The sequence below is a fragment of the Bos mutus genome, chromosome 29, assembly GCF_027580195.1.
Source record: "Bos mutus isolate GX-2022 chromosome 29, NWIPB_WYAK_1.1, whole genome shotgun sequence".
NCBI classification, from domain to species: domain Eukaryota; kingdom Metazoa; phylum Chordata; class Mammalia; order Artiodactyla; family Bovidae; genus Bos; species Bos mutus.
The window spans coordinates 27470830-27491879 of record NC_091645.1 but is presented as its reverse complement, the minus strand read 5'-3'; the positions used below and the strand labels follow the sequence as shown (position 1 = coordinate 27491879).

At 47.2% G+C, this 21050-nt stretch overlaps 1 protein-coding gene across 8 annotated transcripts in view; it reads left to right on the top strand.

The window, feature by feature from the left end:
* The window catches only part of SIAE (sialic acid acetylesterase), a 37751-nt gene extending 21009 nt beyond the window's left edge, over positions 1-16742 (top strand). For 7 of the 8 annotated variants that reach the window (XM_070365231.1, XM_014480874.2, XM_070365230.1 and 4 more), the window contains 7 exons: positions 1990-2128; positions 6107-6284; positions 7919-8028; positions 8772-8905; positions 12805-12962; positions 13938-14130; positions 16076-16742. In XM_070365231.1, the coding sequence (XP_070221332.1) occupies positions 1990-2128; positions 6107-6284; positions 7919-8028; positions 8772-8905; positions 12805-12962; positions 13938-14130; positions 16076-16327 (1164 nt within the window). In that variant the 3' untranslated portion in view covers positions 16328-16742. The remainder of the gene's footprint in view (positions 1-1989; positions 2129-6106; positions 6285-7918; positions 8029-8771; positions 8906-12804; positions 12963-13937; positions 14131-16075) is intronic. The other variant, XM_070365233.1, reaches the window with a different exon arrangement.
* Positions 16743-21050: the final 4308 nt, after the last annotated feature.

The window sequence follows — 21050 nt, the reverse complement described above, 5'->3', positions numbered from 1 at the left end:
GTGCTCTGTGGGGGCACTGCGGCTGCTCCTGCCTGGTGGGCCGCAGGGCCAGCTGTATTCTCTGCGGTGGGTGGGAGGGAAGGCGAGCCAGCTGCACACCCTGTGGCCAGGGACCAATGGAGAGCGGCCCAGCCTCCTGCAGCCTCCACAGTCTTGTCTCAGCTGGAGCTCTGGTTCCCTGAGGCCAATGATAACTGGCCTTCTTGAAGCTCCTGTTAGGCTTTTGTTTTGGGACGACCAGACTGTCCAGAGGGGTGGAGAGGAGACTAGAAAAAACAAACACTCATTAAAAAGCAAAACAATATTTTTATGACACAGTCTTTTTTAGTTTTTAAAACATGTTTAATTGGAGGATAATTGCTTTACAAGGTTGTGTTGGTTTCTGTTGTTCAACAAGGAGAATCACCTATAAGTATACTTACATTCTCTCCCTTTTGAGCCTGCCCCTGCCATCCCACCCAGCTCGGCCATCACAGAGCACTGAGCTAAGCTCCCTATGCTGGACAGCAGCTGCCCACCAGATATCTATTTTACATATGGTAGTGTAAATGCTGCTCTCTCAGTTCATCCTCCTCCACCCCATTTTTTTTTTTTTAATAAAGAAAAACATGCCTACTCAACATCAAGATCGAAGGAAATAGCACTTATGTGTGAGCCCTGAGAGGAAAGATGCTTGATATATTAGGTGTAGCACACATATTCATGTCCAGAGGAACCCTAAGCCAGTCCTGTCACGTTCTTGGCAACTGGTGAGGTTTCATACAGTGGTTTGGGAAAAAGTTATGTGCCCTTGGATAGACCCTTCTCTTTGTCTGGTTTCTTGGGACTGATCTCAGCAATCACCCTGGACCCCGCCTTCCAAACTTCTGGGCCTCCTGTGGTTTTCTTGGGCGATTTTCCAGGACTGAGATGAGAAGATAAGCATTTTGAGGCTGATTTCAGGATGTTTCAGGAGTTCAACAATCGTTTCTCAATTGTGTTTCTTTTTAATACACATCTCTTGAAAGTGAAGTTGCTCAGTCGTGTCCGACTCTTTGCGACCCCATGGACTGTAGCCCAACAGGCTCCTCCGTCCATGTGATTCTCCAGGCAAGAGTACTGGAGTGGGTTGCCATATCCTTCTCCAACGCATCTCTTATGGGGTATGAAAGAAAGTGAAAAGTGAAAGTGAAGTCGCTCAGTCATGTCCAGACTCTTTACGACCCCATGGACTGTAGCCTACTAGGCTCCTCAGTCCATAGAATTTTCCAGGCAAGAGTACTGGAGTGGGTTGCCACTTCCTTCTCCAGGGAATCTTCCCAACCCAGGGATTGAACCCTGGTCTCCTGCACTGCAGGCAGACGCTTTATCGTCTGAGCCACCAGGGAAGCCAAAAATATTTCTTTGAGCTGCTTTTTGGCTGGGGGGTGGGGGGGTGGTGCGGCAAGAATACTGGAGTGGGTTGCCATTCCCTTCTCCAGGAGATCTTCCTGACCCAGGGATTAAACCCGGGTCTCCTGCATTGTAGGCAGATGCTTTACTGTCTGAGCCACGAGGGAAGTCCTTATGGGGTATGGATTACATAAACCTACCTCCCCATGGCCTTTTTGGCTCCATTTTTTTTTTTAAAGAAGATAATGCTATGGCTTTATTGGATACTTTTCCTGAATAGAAGTATTTTACTTTCAAGGTGTTGACCTTTTTTAGCCCAAACCCATCCACAGCTCCTCTCATCCAATACAGACTTGTCCTTGAGATTGCAGATGTCATGGTGTTCCCACCTTCTTTGGGGATATGACTTATCATGGTGTCTGAGGGTCAAGATGGATCCAGGCAATCTGGACCAGCCCATCATGGGTTTCGATTATGCATTTGTTTTCTGTATCCTGAAGGCGCAGAAGGAAGTGGCGCAGGCGGGGAGTGGGTGCGGTAGCGTCTATGAGGGGGCAGCAGCATCATCAAGTGTCCACTTGGTTGGTGTAGGAAATGACGTCCCTGCTTCTTTTCCAGGTATTTAATGCCACAGGCGAGCTGTTGAACACGGCTGCCTATCAGTCTGTCCGCATCCTCTCCGTGTCTTCCACCCAGGCTCAGCAGGAGCTGGAGGACCTCGCCAAGGTTGACCTGCGATGGTCCAAGCCCACCTCGAGTAAGTGATGGCTGGAGTGCATGCCGGCTCCTCTGTGAGTGCTCGGCGCCCTGTGTGGCATCTGTGAGCCTGAATTGGGTTCTGTTGTGTCTGTCAGAGCTTGCCCATCCATTTACTCATTTCTTATTGACCCCCCCTGCCCTGCCCTGGTTCCTGGTGGCTCAGTGATAAAGAATCTGCTTGCAGTGTAGGAGATGCAGGTTCCATCCCTGGGACAGGAAGATTCCCTGGAGTAGAAAATGACAACCCACTCCAGTATTCTTAGCTGGGAAATCCCATGGACAGAGGAGACTGATGGGCTACAGTCCATGGGGTCCCAAGAGTCAGACACGACTGAGCAACTGAATCACCACCACACACTTTCTGATGGTACCTGTTTCATGCCTTTCTTCCCAGGACTCCACAGTGAATTTGCCCCCTTGCTCTGAGCAGATGGTGCTTCCTCCAGCTTCATCGGCCTCTTGGAAGCCACTCAGCACAAACTCCGCCAGCATCTCCTCAGTGCCCGATGTTCTCCTCTCCTCTTTTTTCCTCCGTTTCTGTGTCTGAACACAGCTGACTGTTTCCCTCAAGGCTGTCTCTGACTCGGGCTCTTACCTTCTCCAGGGCCTCCTCTTAGCCCTCGGGCTCTCTCCTTTTACCCCACCGTCCAGCCTGCAGGGAACCTTTACTCCAGGCTGCTCTGCGCTGGTCTCTGTTCTGGGTCCCGAGGGTGCAGCTGTGATCAGGACCCAGTCCCCACCCTCAGAGCTTCACTTATCTGTAAGGAACACACCCCTTTCTCCTGGAACCTCTCCTCTCTCCTTTGCTTTGTTAAACCTTCTTAGAACATCTTTCCATTCTTTTCACTGCCTTCCTGAGTGTGTACTCTTCGTTGTTGTTGTTCATTCACTAGGTTGCGTCTGACTCTTTGTGACCCCATGGACTGCAGCACGCCTGGCTTCCCTGTCCTTCACCATCTCCCAGAGTTTGCTCAGACTTATGTCCATTGAGTTCGTGATGCCATCCAACCATCTTGTCCTCTGTTGTTCCCACTCTTTAACCCTTTATAATCTGGCTGCTGTGTCCAGGTCGACAACCGGTTCCCCCAAGGTTTCTACTGTTCTTCTGTGATGCGCTCTGGACAGCCCGTGGCATCGGCTCTGCTGACGGCTGCTCCTGGCAGCTGCGCCTCCCTCTGAGCCTGCGAGGTGCTTCCTCTCCCTCGTGCTCCCTCTCTGTCTGCGCCCTGCCTGTTTCTTGGCTTTCTCCAATCCCTTCCTCCCGAAGGGAGGTCCCTTGTGCTCTTTACAGTCCCTTTTTTCACCTGTACATACTTTACCTTGGTAACCTCAGTTACTCCTACATTTTCAAGTATTAATTCATTCAGCAAATATCTGGGTGCCTTTTGTGTGCTTGGCACTATTCTAAGTCCTGGGGGGTGATAGCAGAGAATAAAGCAGGCAGGCACGCCTGGTCTCCTGGATGGAGCTTACAGTCTAGTGGGAGAGTACAGAAGATAAATAAGAAAATTAGTAAGTTATATATGAAGTATTGTACTATTGAGTGTCACGCTGTCTGAACTTTCCCTTTAAGAACTGAGGAACTGAATAGATTTGGGTAAAAAGTTTTTAATGAATCCTTTGGTCTATGAACTCTTCCTGCATGTCCTCCAAAACTTAGGAATCAGTTAGATTGGATAAGGTATTATACCTTGCTGTCGGTTCCCTTTCAGTCTCTGAACTCAGAGACTCAAATGTTTGAACATCAAGGGATAGGTTAGATGGTGGTACGTGCTGAGAAATAAGTTACATAAAATACTTATCCAGGGCAGGGGGCAGTACTGCTGGGGCTGGGGTGGGCTGGTGGTTTCCAATTCAGAGTGGACATGGAGGTCCCGCCTGAGAAAGGCAGCATTTCCATAATAACTTGACAGAGGTGAGGCCACGCAGGTGTCTGGGGAAGAGCCTGGTAGGTCAAGACCCTCTCATATTTCAAGTCTCTCCTGCCTCTTCTACTGTCCTGACTGCAGTTGGGAAAGGCCTCTTTTTTTTTTTTTTTTTTTGGCTGTGCTGGGTATTCATTGTAGCACACAGGCTTCTCTACTTGTGGCTCATGGGCTTAGTTGCTCTGTGGCATATGGGATCTCAGTTCCCCAACCCAAGGATCTAACCCACGTCCCCTGCATTTCAAGGTAGATTCTCAATCACCAGACCACCAGGGAAGTCCCCACGGTCTCTGATTTTAAAGACTCTTGTGTTGAGCTTGGACCTTTCTGGATAGTTGAGGACAGTTGCCCCCTCTTCAGGTCCTTACTGTTGAAACATCTATGATGTCCGTTTAGCCACATACGGTTCACTCACAGGGTCCAGGCCTTAGACTGGAGACACCTTTGCTGCCCAGCACACATTCTCATTCCCACGCCTTTCCAAGTGGCTTTCCATTTTCTTTACTCCAACCTCCCCTCCAGTTGTCTCTTACACTATTCTCCTTTGCCATTGCCTTCTCCAAGGCATGAAAGTGAAAAGTGAAAGTGAAGTCACTCAGTCGTGTCCGACTCTTAGCGACCCCATGGACTGCAGCTCCCCAGGCTCCTCCGTCCATGGGATTTTCCAGGCAAGAGTACTGGAGTGGGGTGCCATTGCCTTCTCCGTTGTAATTGATACTCTCCTCAGATACTTGAGAAACTTTCCAGTTCTACGTGTGTCTGTACATATTGTTTCTTTTGCCCAGAATGCTAGCTCTGCTTACTGCATTCCTGTCTCCGAAGGTCTCTCCACCTCCCTCCCTTTTCTCTTAATTACCTTCTCCCTCTACCTCCCCATCAGCGAGTCCACCCTTATTCCAGCCACCACTGCCACCCAACACCAGCCAGCAAACATTCACTGACTCTGCACTGGGTCCCAGATGCCGAGAACACAGAAATCCTAATGGTTTAGTGAGGTGAGGGAAACCCCAAGCACAGAGCAGGACCGGAGCACAGGGAAGGAGCCGCCTTTCCTGGGCATGTTACCATCAGTCTTTTGTTTGCTATTCTTTATTTTGCTGTTAGAACCCCTTAACACACCTTTGTACTTCTTAAAGCACTAAGCCATATTTTGCAATATATTTGACTTTGCTGAATGTGTTTCATTCTATAGGATAGAAGACCTCTGAGGAAAGGTTCCCTGTCTTTCCTTTTCCTTTTCATTTCTGTATCACAATCATCTAGAAGTCCCTGGTGCCTGGCAGGGGCTCAATCCATTTTAATTGATTGAACTGATTTTCAACACCTGCCATCACACTTACCACGTTTCGAGAGCCGGAAATATGTTGTTTGCAGTGACTTACGCCTCGTGGTTCTTTCACGGCTGCTGGGTTGGGTTGATCCCACCGGTTGCACGTGTGCCTGTTCCCCTGTTCGTTCTTCCGATGTGGAATCACCTTCCTGGTCTGTGTTGGTTCCTGGGCTACATGGACGAATGAGCTTGATGGCGCCGAACTCTGAAATGCTGGTTTTGGTTTCTGTTGCTTTCCCTTTCGGCCAAAGTCCCCATCACTTGTTTATTCTTGTCTTCATTACTGTGGCTATAAGCTTGGATATAAAACCACCCAGAAAAAATATACCTTTCTTCTCGACATTCTCTGTGCTTGCTTATCCCCTTCCACAGAGCTAAGTGGGGATGGGATGGATGTTGGGTAAGAGTGTAGGTGGGGGGGTGGGTTGGGGGCCGGCAGCCTTTCTGCCCCTCACCTGTTGCAGAGAGGTATCAATATTCCTAGGTTCTCAGGGCCCTGCACGGAGTGGGGAAGCCTCCTTGCCTGGCTGAATATACATGTATATTCGGCTTTCTGCTAGCCAGCCAGCTGCCTCTCCATCTTCTCCTGCCCTTGGAAAGTCTTAGAAAGGAATGCAAGGCCTGACCCAACACCCGAGCTTCTCACCTAGGCCCGCCCAGGAGCTCCAGGCCATGTCCACCTACTTTTCCCCTGACTGTCTCTATCTGTTTCTCTGAACAGAGAACTTAGGCCATGGCAACTTCACGTACATGTCAGCAGTGTGCTGGCTTTTCGGGCGTTTCCTGTATGACACCCTGCGGTATCCTGTGGGGCTGCTGTCCTCCTCGTGGAGTGGGACGCCCATTGAAGCCTGGTCGTCTAGAAGGTCCCTTGAAGCCTGTGGGGTCCCGAGGTCAGGGTAAGAAAGCGACCTCTGGTCCAGGAGAAAGCCTGCCAGGAAATTCCGTGAGAGAGCAGGATCATAGTCTCCTTGGGGAAGTCAAGTATGAGCTGAATGTACAAATATGTGTTAAATGTCTGTGACTTATTCAGATGTTATTTTCACTGTCATCATGACCACAATCATTTGACAATATGTCAAGAAGTAATTATGACCCATTTCCTTAATAATAGGGATAGCTAATATATTTTTTTAAATTTATTTTTTAATCAGATATTTTTAACTTTTTGTATTGGGATATAGCCAGTTAACAGATAATGTTGTGATGGTTTCAGGTAGATAGAAAAGGGACTCAGTATACGTGTACCCGTTCTCCCCCAAACTCCCCTCCTGTCCAGGCTGCTTCGTAACATTGAGCCGAGTTCCGTGTGCTATACTTTGTTGGTTATCCATTTTAAATACAGCAGTGTGTATATGTCCATCCCAAACTCCCTAACTATCAGTAGGGATAAGTTAATACTCAATAGAAGCTTTCTAAATGCCACATACTGTCACGAGCACTTTATATAATATTGACTCATTTAATGCAACATTCTTTTGAAATATGGGTACTATTAACACATGAGGAGAAAGGGGCTGATTGGGAGAGAGGTTTGGTGACTTGCTTGGGAACACGACTAGTAAGTGGTGAAGTCTGGTGTCAGTGTCTGTGCTCTTAACCGCTGTGAGAATAAACCCAATCTAACAGTTTGGAAGAACACGGTATCCATGTCATCAGAAAGCGGTATTGGAAGACTGATGGTGAAAGCACATTCAGGAAAAGCTGGATCAGGAATAACAGTGAGTCGGGAAGAAGCAGAGAAGAGGCTAGTCGATAACTTCTTGACACTAATGTTGCCATAGAGATGGATACTGTGTGAGCTGCCTTCACAGAACTTGTCTCATCAGTTCTGGCAAGAGCATGGATTTGAGCTCTTGGTGTGTCTTGGGTAAAGGCCTGCCTGCTGGGGAGTGAAGTCATCCTGCTTTGGAACAGAAAGACTTACTCTCAGTAGAGGTGGAAGAATCTAAAGCCAGGCTTCCCACACCTCAGGGGGCATGGCAGGGACAATACCAAAGGGCCATGGGGTTCTCGCACACAGCTGCTCCAAGAGAAATCCACACAGGTATTCCACAGAGACAACTTAGGGCCACGTTCCAAGTCATCAGAAAACGTGCCTTCTGACCTGGCCATCTCATTTCTGGGAATTTAGCTTAAAGAAATAATGAAGACTGTGTGTAATGATTCAGCTCTCAGGAAGATAATCGTGGCATTGCTTATAAAAGCAAAGAACTTAGCCTCAGTGCCATTCAGTGAGTGCTGGTTAAGTAAACTTTTTGCCTGTGTGATAGACTCATTAACACCTGCCCGCTCCTCCCCCTGCCCCCGCCCCTGGTCTCAGTCACTAGATGAAACCAGCGACGGTGCCACTGAACTCACAGACAGCCGACTGACACACGTTTTCGTGGAAACAGAGTGGTTGAATTGGACTCTGAGCTGCTTTCGTCAGGGGTTTGCCCCCAGGTGAAGCTGCATAGGTGCCTGGCTCAGGGCTTATCATGGGATCGGTCCCTGGCTCTCTCCTGATGCTCGTGTGTCTTCCTCACTTTAGGTCCATGCCATCCGACCTTAAAATCGGTCCGAGCGCGCACTCTGTTCTCTGGAACGCCATGATCCATCCACTCCGTAACATGACACTGAAGGGGGTGATATGGTACCAGGGTGAGTGTTCAGTTTCTGGTTTTCCATTGTGTCAGTTAGCTGTTGCCACATAACAAGCCTCCCTGGGGCTCAGTGACTTCAAGCCATTGTACTTTTATTTGGCTCACTCTTATTTGAGTTAGCCCGGTAGTGTTTCTGTCGGGGCTGCTTTGGCTCATTTCTGCTGGGCTCTCGTATGCATCTTTGGCAGCCTGGCAGGTTGTCTGGTGGCTGGATGACCTAGGATGGCCTCTACCTCATGTCTGTTGACTGGGGCTCCTGGTTCTCACGTGGCCTCTCGTCCTTCAACAAGCCGTGATAGTGATGGTTTATTGCTCGGTTGTGTCCGGCTCCTCGTGACTCCATGGACTGTTGCTCACCAGCCTCTGTCCATGGGATTCTCCAGGCAAGAATACTGGAGTGGGTTGCCGTTTCCTCCTCCAGGGCATCTTCCCGACCCAGGGATTGAACTCTGGTCTCCTGCGTTGCAGGTGGATTCTTTACTGACTGAGCTACCACGGAAGATCTTCAGCAAGCTAGTTCAGCCTTATTTATCATTTACATGGCAGTGTCAGGCTTCCAAGTGTGTCAGGAGAGAACAAACTCCAGAGCCGATCTGCTCTTGCAGTCGTGTTTGCTGGTGGCCCATCAGCCACAGCAAACCTGAGGCCAGTCCAGCGAGACCTCAGGATGGAGGCTAGGGAGCAATGTGGGGTCATCTTGCGTCTACCCCAACTCCCTCTCACAGTTTGGACTGTTTTCAGGGGAGTCCAATGTAAACTTTAACAGGGACCTGTACAATTGTACATTCCCTCTGCTCATTGACGACTGGCGCCAGACCTTCCACGATGGCTCCCAGGGGCAGACAGAGCGCCTCTTCCCATTCGGATTTGTCCAGGTAGGTGCCGAAAGGAAGAGGGTTTGTGGGCTTTGGTGGGGGAGATGCTGCTGAGACCTCTTCCCTGGAATCCATGTTCTATTTTTTTTGCCCTCATAGCCTGCCTGCTGTTCATCTCAGCTCACTGACAGGACAATTAAATCTTAAAAAAATTAATAAGTAACCAGTATTTGGGCTTCCCAGGTGGCTCAGTGGTAAAGAATCCGCCTGCAATGCGGGAGATGTTGGTTCAATCCCTGGGTCGGGAAGATCCCCTGGAGAAGGAAATGGCAACCCACTCTAGTATTCTTGCCTGGGAAATCCCATGGACAGAGGAGCCTGGTGGGCAACAGTCCATGGGGTCGCAAGAGTCAGACACGACTGAAGCAAGTTAGCATGCACACAGCCAAGTTCTTAAGTGCTTCACCTCGCCTGTTCACACGACCCCTCCAGGACCAAGATGTCCCAGCGGAGCAGTAGTTCTGACTTTTCTGGAATATAGGAATTAAACAAGTAAGGTGTGACATAAACAAGATCCGCCTCACAACATAGACACGAAACAGGCGTTAGTATTTGAGCTGGACACCCCTGTCTGTAGGCGTCCGCCTCTGGTAGCCCACAGATACTTCCCTCTCACCAACCCCCGCTTGCCTCCCCCACCCCGTTCCTCTCCTCTGTCCTAGTTCATAGGGCTTTTTTTGGATAAAAGATTTTTATAGACCTGCTTTCCACTTACAATTACTTTACAATCATTTCCTTTCTCCTTTCTTAACGTTTGTTTTGACTTTGAACGAGAATATTCTGCTCATTATTTTCAAAATAGCAACGCCTGTCACCACTTCTGTATTACTGTTGGTAGAAACTACATTTGGTCCTTGGAGGTACTTTTTTTTGCCTCTCAGCCTGTGTACATGGTGATTGGAATGTCACTTCAATCAACTTAGGCCAAAAATACATTTAAGTGTTTATTATATGCCACAAACTGTGTGGGCTACTAGAAATATACAGCAGGAAGCAGAGAGACCTGCTCCTTGTCCTCTACCCCTGGTTTAGTAGAAGTGCCTTAGCCTCGGGCGCCAGCTTTATCATCATCAACAACAGTATGTTGGTTGCTTGTGAAAAACTGGGACTGTAAATGTTTAACTTCAAAGGGAACTGTCAAATACAACAGTTTAATGGTTCCGAGCGTAGTCTGGGGATTTGAATCTCAGCTCTGGCACTTCCTTAGCTGTGTGATTTCAAATAAGACATCGAACCTCTTTGTTATTTTAAGTATTAAATGAGCTAGTCCATGTAAAGCTTGGCACAAGTGAGAAAATGCCTGTGTTTATTATAAATGAGAGAAGTCGGAAAATCTGGAGGGGCAGTTGGTCTGTAAAGGAAGATGAATTGGCTGAAAGGGCTGCATGTGAAACCATGGTGGCAGTAACTGGAGCACGCAGTTAGATGGGGACGCGAGCTCTGTGAAGAGGGCAGGGCTACATCCACGTGTCTGCGAGTTTAATACTGATGTGTGATCTGAGGCATGGGGAGAGAGAGGAGCCGGAGTTCAGTACTGGAGACCCTATTATTGTTGTTCAGTTGCTAAGTTGTGTCTGACTCTTTGTGACCACATGGACTGCAGCATGCCAGGCCCCTCTGTCCTCCACTATCTCCCGGAGTTTGCTCAAATTCAGGTCCATTGAGTTGGTTATGCAATCCAACCATCTCATCCTTGGAGAAGGCAATGGCAACCCACTCCAGTGTTCTTGCCTGGAGAATCCCAGGGACGGGGGAGCCTGGTGGGCTGCCGTCTATGGGGTCGCACAGAGTCGGACACGACTGAAGCAACTTAGCAGCAGCAGCAGCATCTCATTCTCTGTCGCTCTCTTCTCCTCCTGCTCTCAATCTTTCCCAGCATCAGGATCTTTTCTAATGAGTCAGTTCTTCGCATCATGTGGCCAGAGTATTGGAGCTTCAGCTTTAGCATCAGTCCTTCCAGTAAATATTCAGGGTTGATTTCTACAGGGTTGCCTGGTTTGATCTTCTTGCAGTCTAAGGGGCTCTCAAGAATCTCTTCCAGCACCAGAGTTCAAAAGCATCAGTTCTTCGGCACCCAGCCTTCTTTATAGTCCATCTCTCACGTCTGGACATGACTACCAGTCTCGAGGGAGTATATGCTTTTTCAGAAGGATTTTGGAGAAACAGTGAACCAGACTACAAAACACAGATGCTATTGTAGAATCCTGCAAATGTAGCCACTTTTATATTCTGTGGCTGTGACATGCCTTCTTTAGCAGCAGTGTTTCTCCTAATCACTGCAAGTGGCCTGCTTTATATCTCAGGGGAAAAACACAGGAATTTCCTGTGGGTGTAGAGTCTGCTGCTGCCCCCATGTGGTCAATCTGTAGTAGTACAGCTGATGAAGTAGTGGGGAATGACTGCAGGGATTCTCAGCCAACTGCCATTTTGAAACGACTTCCTTGGCTTGAGTGGCTCTTGGTAGCATTTTCCCCTCAGCACTTCAGGCTGGAACTCCCCCTAGACTCTTCCAGGGGGTTCCTGCAGGGATCTGCATCATGGCGCCCGTTGGCGCACATGGCCCCATTTTCAGCCTTCTCTCTTGGGTGTTGTGTGGGAAGCAGCAGGGTTACTCAGTGGGTCTTTTTATTGCCATTTTCTAGTTTTCATGACATTTCGTTGCGAAGCTCCACCACCTTTTATCACTTCATGTGTTAAGGCTGATTTGCATAGGAGAGTTTAATAAGAACCAGTGGTGGGGAAAATGTACTTTCTTTCAGTGGGAGAAACCTCACGACCAGGTGGCAGCAGGGCATGGCTGCTGGAACGTGTGAAGGACTGGGGTCTTTGATGAAGTCTGCTACGTGCTCAGGGGTAGATGCTGAAGCTGAAGCTCCAATACTTTGGCCACCTGATGTGAAGAGCCGGCTCTTTGGAAAAGACCCTGATGCTGGAAAAGATTGAAGGCAAAAGGAGAAGGGGGCGATAGAGGATGAGATGGTTAGAAAGCATCACTGACTCAATGGACATGAATTTGACCAAACTCTGGGAGATAGTGGAGGACAGAGGAGCCTGGTATGCTGCAGTCCATGGGGTTGCAAAGAGTCAGACACGACTTAGCAACAAGGGGAGGGTCCTCTCCACTTCCCTACAGAGCTTTGGCCTGTGTTGTACACAGATGTACAATAGGTCAGTGACCTACTGCCTTGTAACAGACGACCTCAGAACTTTGGGGCTGACAACAGCAGCCACTGTGTTTGCTCCTCATTCCATGGGTTGGCCAGGCAGGGAGAGGTGGTCCCCCGGAGCGGCTCATTTCTGCCCTGGGACATTAGCCAGGCTTGCTCGTGTGCCTGCAGCCGGAACTGAAGGACCCAGAATTCACGTGACTGGACCCTCAGCTGGGAAGGCTGGGACATGAACGCCTCTCTCCTCGTGGCCTTCTGGTCCCCAAGGCCGCTGTCTCCACGTTTCTTCAGCAGGGCAGCCGCACTTTTGTTCCGTGGCCATCTCAGGGCTCTGAGGAGACGAAACCAGGAGGCAAGCACTCCTGAGGCAGAGACTCAGTAGCTGCTCACCATCACCTCGGCTGCATGCTGTTTGTCAGAGCATATCACAGGCTTAGCCCAAGTTCATTGCAAGGAGAAATAGACTCCAGGTCTTGCTGCGAGGAGGGGGCTGGAGGGTGGAGTTCTACCACAGCTCGTGGGATGAGTGGTTCAACCATGAGGGTGAGAGACTCAGTAAGAACGTGTTGGATCGGCCCGTGGGCGAGTGAGTGAAGCAGAAGCAGGGTCTGCTTGTGAAAGACTCCAGTGTCGGTTTCTTTAAAAAATTTTTTTTCTTAATGTTTTTCTAGCTGTTTTGAAGTGTAGGTTTCTGACGCAGTGAAGTTCTGATGCACAGTGTCTACTTTCTAGTTATCTTCCTATTTGTCTGGTGAAGCCCTGCATGATGGACTTCCCCAGATCCGTTGGCATCAGACAGCCGACTTTGGCTACGTCCCCAACCAAAGGATGCCCAACACCTTCATGGCTGCTGCCGTGGATCTCTGTGATAGGAACTCACCTTTTGGCAGGTGGGTGCTTCTCGGGCTTTGCTTGAACAGTAATATGTGTTTTCTGTGGCCTTCTCTTGATGTTCACTTGTGAGCGGGCCTAAGGAATGGACCCTAGAAGCATGATTTATCCATCATTCACACCCTGGATGTGCTACAGTAACTAACACCCCTCCCCACCCCAGGGCCGTGATGCCACCGAACCTTATTTCGTGTTGACACTCTCATGTCCAAAGAAGGGACAGGCTTTGCTGTCGTTGTCATTCACAGATCCAGAGTGACAGAGGCTCCGGGGGGATCTGTGCTTCCACAGCTGCCTGACAGTCTCATATTCGCAGCTGGAGGCTTCCACCTGAAGCAACACAAGTCTCTTCTGCTCACATTGCACTGGCCACGGCAAGTCCCATGGCCATGTCTATTTTTAGTGAGAGCAGGAAGTGGAATTCTACCCCATACTCAGAGGAGGACCAGCAGGACGTTGGTGAACAGCCCTGATGACTACCGCCTACTAGGATACGAGGGAATGGCAGTGTGACCTGGGGCCCAGTGCAGAGTGTCCCGATTACAGCAGGAGCCTGAATGAATATTTGTTTATTGAATGAAGGAATGTTTGTTGAGTGAACACATAAAACCTGGAGGGGGCCGAGTAGTGAAAACCTGATTCAGATGAAACACTTTGAGAACGTTGAGTGCTTGCAACAGCCTTACGACAGCTCTCTCTTCTAGGTTAGCTCCAAAGTCTGCCCTCCCTCCCTCCTCCTCTTCCCTCATTACTTCCTTCCAAGCCATCGATTATTTCAGGGTTGTTGACGCATAGAAGACCCGTCTGTGGTTACAATTCACCATTTCTCTTAGGCTGACTAGCCCCGGGTCACTGGCTATTAGATTCAGTCTCACTTTCTTAAAGGGTTCTTTATATAAGATTTCTTTTTTTTTTTAAATATGACTATTGTTGAGCCCAAACCCTAAGTTCTCTCCCTGTTCTTCGTCCTGTAGCATTCACCCTCGAGATAAGCAGACGGTGGCCTACAGGCTGCACCTGGGGGCCCGTGCCTTGGCTTACGGGGAGAAGTTGATCTTTCAAGGACCACTGCCTCAGAAGATAGAACTCCTGGCCGACACCGGGCTGCTCAACCTCACATATTCCCAGCCAATCAAGGTGCAGAGGCGTGACGACAAGATATTTGAGGTGAGAGCTGCAGAAAACAATAGGGGTTCATCCTGCGTGGGGATCAGGATTTCCTCCACACCGAGGCTCATCTCTAATTATATACGAGGCAGGTCTTGGTTGGTCAGGGGCTAGGTTTATCTCAGAGTGACAAGTAAGCAGTTCTTGATTCATTCGCTTAGAGGCAATTTTGATGAGACAAAAGCTAATTTAAAAATTAAATCAATATTAAATAAAAAAATATATAAATGTTATAAATCTATTTTTATTTTATAAAAATATATAATTTTGTTTACAATTTATAAAATAAATCAAATTAGTTAAACAAGTAATTAAAAATAAAAAATTATTACAATTAATTAACAAATTAAGAGTCCATATTAAAAAGATATTCCATTTGTATTTTCCCTCCCAGAGCAGCCATTTCTGCCCAGGACAGGTAGCATTATTTGTGGGTACCTATTTGAAAGGAAAGGATCCTGGCTGCAGAATATTTCCCTCATCCTTGGACATCTTTTTTTGTCACACTATCCTAAATTCTGATTTTCTTTTGAGTTTAATCTCTCCTTTGAGAGATTTAAGTGTGGTGATTTGCAGCTTAGTTTGAATTACTGTAATGGGCTTCCCTGGTAGCTCAGCTCGTAAAGAATCCGTCTGCAGTGTGGGAGACCTGGGATCCATCCCTGGCTTGGGAAGATCCCTTGGAGAGGGGAAACGCTACCCACTCCAGTATTCTGGCCTGGAGAATTCCATGGACTGTAGTCTGTGGGGTCGCAAAGAGTCAGATGTGGTGGGCGACTTTCACTTTCACAGTGATGGAACTCTGTACTTGCTTCTAATACCTGGTGAGGATCATTTCACTGCAGAACTGGGGCTGTTGGTGAAACAGCTTATTTAGGAGTCTCCTAGGTTGAGGCTTCCCTGGTGGCTTGGTGGTAAAGAGTCCACCTGCTGATGCAGGGTTGAATCCCTAGGTCGGGGATTCTGATCCCCAAGAGAAGGAAATGGCGACCCACTTCCAGTATTCTAGTCTGGGAAGTCCCACGGACAGAGGAGCCTGGTGGGCTACAGTCCATTGGGTCACAAAGAGTCGAACACAACCGAGCAACTCTACAACATCAACAAGGCCAAGGTGGTGGCTGGAGGCATCCCCAGGTGGAATAGTTAAATGAGTGTCTTTGGGAGTCCTGAGGCCCTTAGGCGTTGGGGGGTGGTGAGTGAAAAGAGGGCATTGGAGGGACAATGAAAGAATGTAGAAGATAAACTGTAGTTACACAAGAGATCATGGGACTGTTCCTCCTCTGGAATCCCCCTGCCTCAGGTGCTTACTTAGCACCGAACTCCACTTAGCTTCCCTGGATGCTGGGTTTTAGGTGAGTCCCAGCGCCCTGGAATCTTGGCACTGATTTCCCCTCTGTAGTCAGCTGCTGGCAATATGCCCACTGCCTGGCCCTGGAGTCGGAGTTGGGGCCAGGACAGATTTGAACCTTTGGAAACTGGCTATTTTAACACTCCCTTCACCAGAATCGCTTTCTGACTTGAGAATAGTTTACCATCCACAGTTCCGTGTGCCCCTTCCTCTTCTCCGAGCTCCACTGGGAGCCAGAGAGCAGCCCAGATTCCACTAAGGAATCTGCTCACCCAGATTCCTGCCTGATTGGTGGGAGGACCACAGGAAGATTGTTCAGGGGAGCCTTTCCTAAGTGCTTCATGTCTCCATGCTGTCTTATCTCTCTCAGTAATTTGCTGTTTTATTTCTTGATCTCAGCTATTTATCTTGTGAACTTTTATTATCGATCTGTGGCTGTGATAACCAGACCCAATTTGTCCTGGTTATTGTAGAAAACACGTCCCTTGGCCAAGAGCAGCCCCTTCTCGCCCTTCCGTCTGTCTGCAGAGCAGGCCCATCTCTTGGCACATCCTCCCAACTATCCTAACCATTCCTGTTCGTGACTCTCCTGTTTAGGTCTCATGTTGCAGTGACCACCAGTGCAAGTGGCTTCCAGCTCCCATGGACACCTTCTCCACCCAGACCCTGGCCCTGAACATCACGTCTTGCCATGACACCCCAGCTGCTCTTCGGTATGCCTGGACCCCATGGCCTTGTGAATATAAGCAGTGTCCCCTGTACCACCTGACCAGTACCCTGCCAGCTCCTCCCTTTATTGCTCCCATTACAAACCCGAGCCCTGGCTATCACAGCAGGACTGCTAAATGATTTTACAGCAGTGTAATCACGTCTCAGACACAAATGTGGATCCTTTAGATTTGGGCATTTAGGAGTTTAAATGACTACTGATTTTTAATGGAAATTAATCAAACTGCCTCATTGAGAGCACCCGGCTAGCACATGGCTGTTTTCATATTCTGAGATGCCAGGGCTGGTAGGCGAATGGAACGCTTGCCTTCTGTCCTCAGCCAGGCCAGGTATCCATAGTAGACTAATTACCAACTACAAACAAGTTGAGCCTGTGTGATTCACTTCCTTCATTATTTGGAATGAACAGTCTTTAACACTTTTGTGTTACCTCTAGACTGTGGAAACTCAGGATTGGAAGAGATTTCAAGGCCGTGGAGGCTGACTAGCATTTACGTGTTTGTTTTTTAATAAAATCTGACAAGTGGTTATCAAATTTCTGTAGAGTTTCCATTCTAAGCGTCCCATCGGTTTTTCATGTGGAACTGACATGTTTCTTCTGGTACACAAGTCTTTCAGAGAAGTGAAGATGGCCCTGTTTTGTGCTAAGCCAAAAACAATTCTGTTCCTTCAGTCTAAATGATAATGTGAATGTTTAAAACAAAGAAACCACAACCACACGCAGGGATTTTGGGAGGTGTGAAGGGATGGCTGTGAGGCGGCAAGAGAGGGCAAGGTGGAGCAGCCCGTGCGGGAACCACGTGACTGCAGAGGTCAGGGAGAGCAGATAGCGCTATTGGGCTCTTGACAGGTAAGAGGTTTAACAAAAATAACCCAGATGGGAGAATAAAGAGAGTCTGAAAGTAAAGCTACATGATAAGCATTTAGAAAAATAATCCAGATGGGACAAATGTGAAAGAGGGCTTTGGTGTATACTATTGAGAATCCTAACGGTGTTTACTGGCTGATTAAAAACAGCTGAAGGCACTTGATAATTGTCATCTATTAAGAAGCTGGAAATAAAGTAACATCCTGAGTCATGGGTACACATTGATCTCTAGACAAAACTGGGTTTGGAACAGGCTTGCAAATTGTCCTTTGAAGCTGAGAAAGGAGCAAGATTTATCTGCGAGTAGTTCCCATTATCTTAACGTGAAAAACAAGCACAGAAGCCCACGCATCACTCGCCACACCTGCCCCAAGGGGTCCTAGTGTAACTGAACAGCAGGGTTGCTTTGTTAGTGCCAGGATTTTATTTAAAATTTTATTTATTTTTTAATTTTTTGGCTGTGCCACACAGCAAGCAGAATCCTAATTCCCCAATCAAGGATTGAACCCGTGCCCCCGGCAGTGCAGTCTTAACCCCTGGACTACCAGGGAAGTCCCAGTACCAAGATTTTAGTTAGCAAAAACCAAAACAGCTATGCAGCATGCAAAGAACTTTGGCTCCTTTGAGGACTTCTAGCGTACAATTAACTCCTCATACCTGCACCGTGGCCTCTGATTCATTTGACCTCACAGAAACCACGAACCCTGCACCAGCTCCTGAGAAAAAAATCAATCTACTGTGTACCCCCAACATACAGGCGCTCAGTAGCTGTTCTAACCTGGAAGGAGCAAGAGACAGCCAAGAGCTCTAGGCCTGTGTTCCCTTCACTCCTAGTAACCTAGGGCACACCGTATAACTAGTTAGGTTTAGGTAGCGGATATCTTCATGCAAAGTCATGTGAAAATTATTTTTAATGGTTGACTAATTTAAAACATTCTGTAGGAATTCAGGTTATTTCCCAAATGAAAATAATACTGTTTGAAAATGAAATTTGTGATCACTGTAGAAGACTTGGGTGCTAAAGAAGAGTGTAAGACGTAAAATCACTCCCAAATTCATCATCTGGACACAGTGTTTTGGTGAACATCACTTGGTTTGTTTGGGTCACGTTTTACACACCACTACACTGTATATTATTTAGTAATTGGTGTTTTTTATTTATTCTAACAAAATAATTTCCCTAGGTAAAGTGAAGAGAGATTTCATTTGCTTCAGTTGGTAGGTGCCCCATACTTAACCAATTTGCCATGACTAGACAGACAGGGTTTTAAACTAATACTGTGATAACCGTTACATGTCAACATCGTTCTGCACTTAATCTCTTAGGGTCCTTAATGTGGACTAACAGGTTTAAGAATAAATATGTTTAACATTTTAATACCCACAGCATAACCCTTCCAAAGGGTTCAACAGTTGACATTTCCACCAAGGTAAAGTCCCATATTTCCCCCCTATTCTCACCGACATTGAATACTGTCAAACTTAAGAAATCTTTAATAATCTAATAGATGAAAACAATTTTTAAGTGTATAGCTAGGACAGTATTTTTCAAGTTATTTAAAACAATGATTCATAGTAAAAACACTTTGTGTCATTCCGCATATCCCCACGTGTACTGTGTGAGTGGGAGATAAACACCTATACACACAGTATAGTTGAATTCAACCTTTCAGCATCCAACGCATTCCAGTATGTTCTGTCTTCGAACTTAATTTTAAAATATGTGGGTCTTGACTGCCACAGTTGAAAACAACTAACAAAGCTGAGATTTGTAGTTTGAAAATACTTCTAGGGAAGCTACAAATGAATGTTTATTAAAGTAAACCATGCACTAACTTATGGGCTTCCCTGTGGCTCAGTTGGTAAAGAATCCACCTGCAATGTAGGAGACCTGAGTTCGATCCCTGGGTTCGGAAGATCCCCTGGAGAAGGGAAAGGCTACCCATTCCAGTATTCTGGCCTAGAGAATTCCATGGACCGTACAGTCCGTGGGGTAGCAAAGAGTTGGACACGACTGAGTGACTTTCACTTCACTTCATGCACTAAATTATAAGAACTTTTTAATATCTTTCTTAAAATGAAGCTCACTGTGAACTTGTAATTAACTTGGGCTGTAACAGAATGGAAAGATACAGATTATGTGATAAAAGCAGCAGATACCACTTCTGTGTTAAGTACAAATGGGTTCTGGCATCTGATGTAGAGAAATAAGAAAAATGAAAAACATGCAGCAGTTTTGAGTGCTCTTTCTATCCCGATTTGCTATTATCCATATTTTATTGTATTTTTGCACTGTAAAAGTTACACAAACTTGTAAGACCATAATTAAGAGTCATAAAATCAATATTAGTCACTTTAGCATCTGATACGTTATGGTGGCCAGTGTGATGTGCTCTAAAGGCGGCATTTGATTCGTCCCTCGACTGTCCAGATACAGTCCCATAAAATGCAGGCCCCCTGTTCGTGTTCTCCGTTAGTGGGTATGGATTGTAGCACAGTGACAATCCAGTTCCTCCACTCCTTCCCCATCCTTCTACCTCTGGCCTCCTTTGGTTCATTCCATTCCAGCCAGCCCTGGTTCCTGACTGGTTGACAGTGAATCATCACACAGGTACGGTGGAGGTGAACTGGCTGGGCTTCAGTGATAGGGTAAGCCTCTACCTTAATGCTATAAGTGGAGTCCAGGAAATTCTGTTATATAGAATGCAGTTATTGCACAACTAATGAACTGATGGGGTGAGTCTGTTACGGAGAATGGAACCAATCGTGTATTTGTGTTACTGTGTGGCTTCAATGTATTCAGTGGAGCCACAAAGCGGATGTAGACAAGGCTAGAGATGACTTTTTGGATCCTCCTGTGAAATGTGAAGAAGATGAACAGTGGGCCTTGTGTGAGGAACTCTGCCCGTGGCAAAGGTCATGAGGAAGGAGGCCTGGCATACGCAAAGGCGGGATCGAGCCTCAGGAGGCCCCCTGGAAATTCTCGAGCATCTACCCCCAAAATCAGAGTCTGCCTACTTTACTACTTTGTGCTCTCACCTACACCTCTGACTTTATGGGGGACTGCCCCCCACCACCTCTCTCTGAAAAAGGGTTAACTTAGAGTTCCAGTTAATAATAATTCCTGGGCGTGACCGGAGTGTTTCAACCTACAAACTCCTCTGAAGGTTCTCTAGCCTGTCTGACAGGATTGTCTGGCCACATGTGATTGTTCACAGCCTCCCAACTGTGAGAGGCACAAGATGCTCTGAACTTTCTAAAAACAGATTCTTTTGAGAAGTTAGAAAATTATTAGTATAGTATTAGTGGGCTAGTTAGCAATTATACCTGTGGAGGGTTTCATTGTTGAGCCAATATTTGCTGCTACATATCTCTTGCTCCTTATACACATTAATGAATATATAGAAGAAATAAGTATTAACCTTTGATATTAATCACGTTAGACCTTAGGCTAAATAAATTCTTTTCTTAAGTAAAACCCACTACAACCTCACCCTATAGGAATGTAACTTCATCTGGTACCTTTGGAAGGTGGTGTCTGTTTTAAGAATAATCACCCCTGGAGAAATAAGTGTTCTGGTTGACTGACCACTGTCACAAGGAGAGGGTCATAAATTGTCAGCAGGCCCCCTGGCCAGAAGATGATGTAACACCCCTAAGACCTCTGTATACATTTGTATGAAACATCTGACTTTAATAAAAGTCAGGACTGCTGACCCCGTGTGACTTTTGTTTTACATCTGTGTATCAAAACAGACCCTGGGAAAATAAAGAATGGGATCAATTCCTCGAAAGACTGGTCTCCCCATGTCGTTCTTTCTCTCACCTTCTGGCTGAATCCCCATCTGGAACGTGGAGGCTCGTCAAGCCTCCTAATTATGCCTGGGCTTCTAAGATCTGACCGGGGAGGCCTTAGTGTCTCCTCTCCTTCGGGAGGACGGGAGGACGCCTGCGGCCTACGTAGGTGACGTAAAC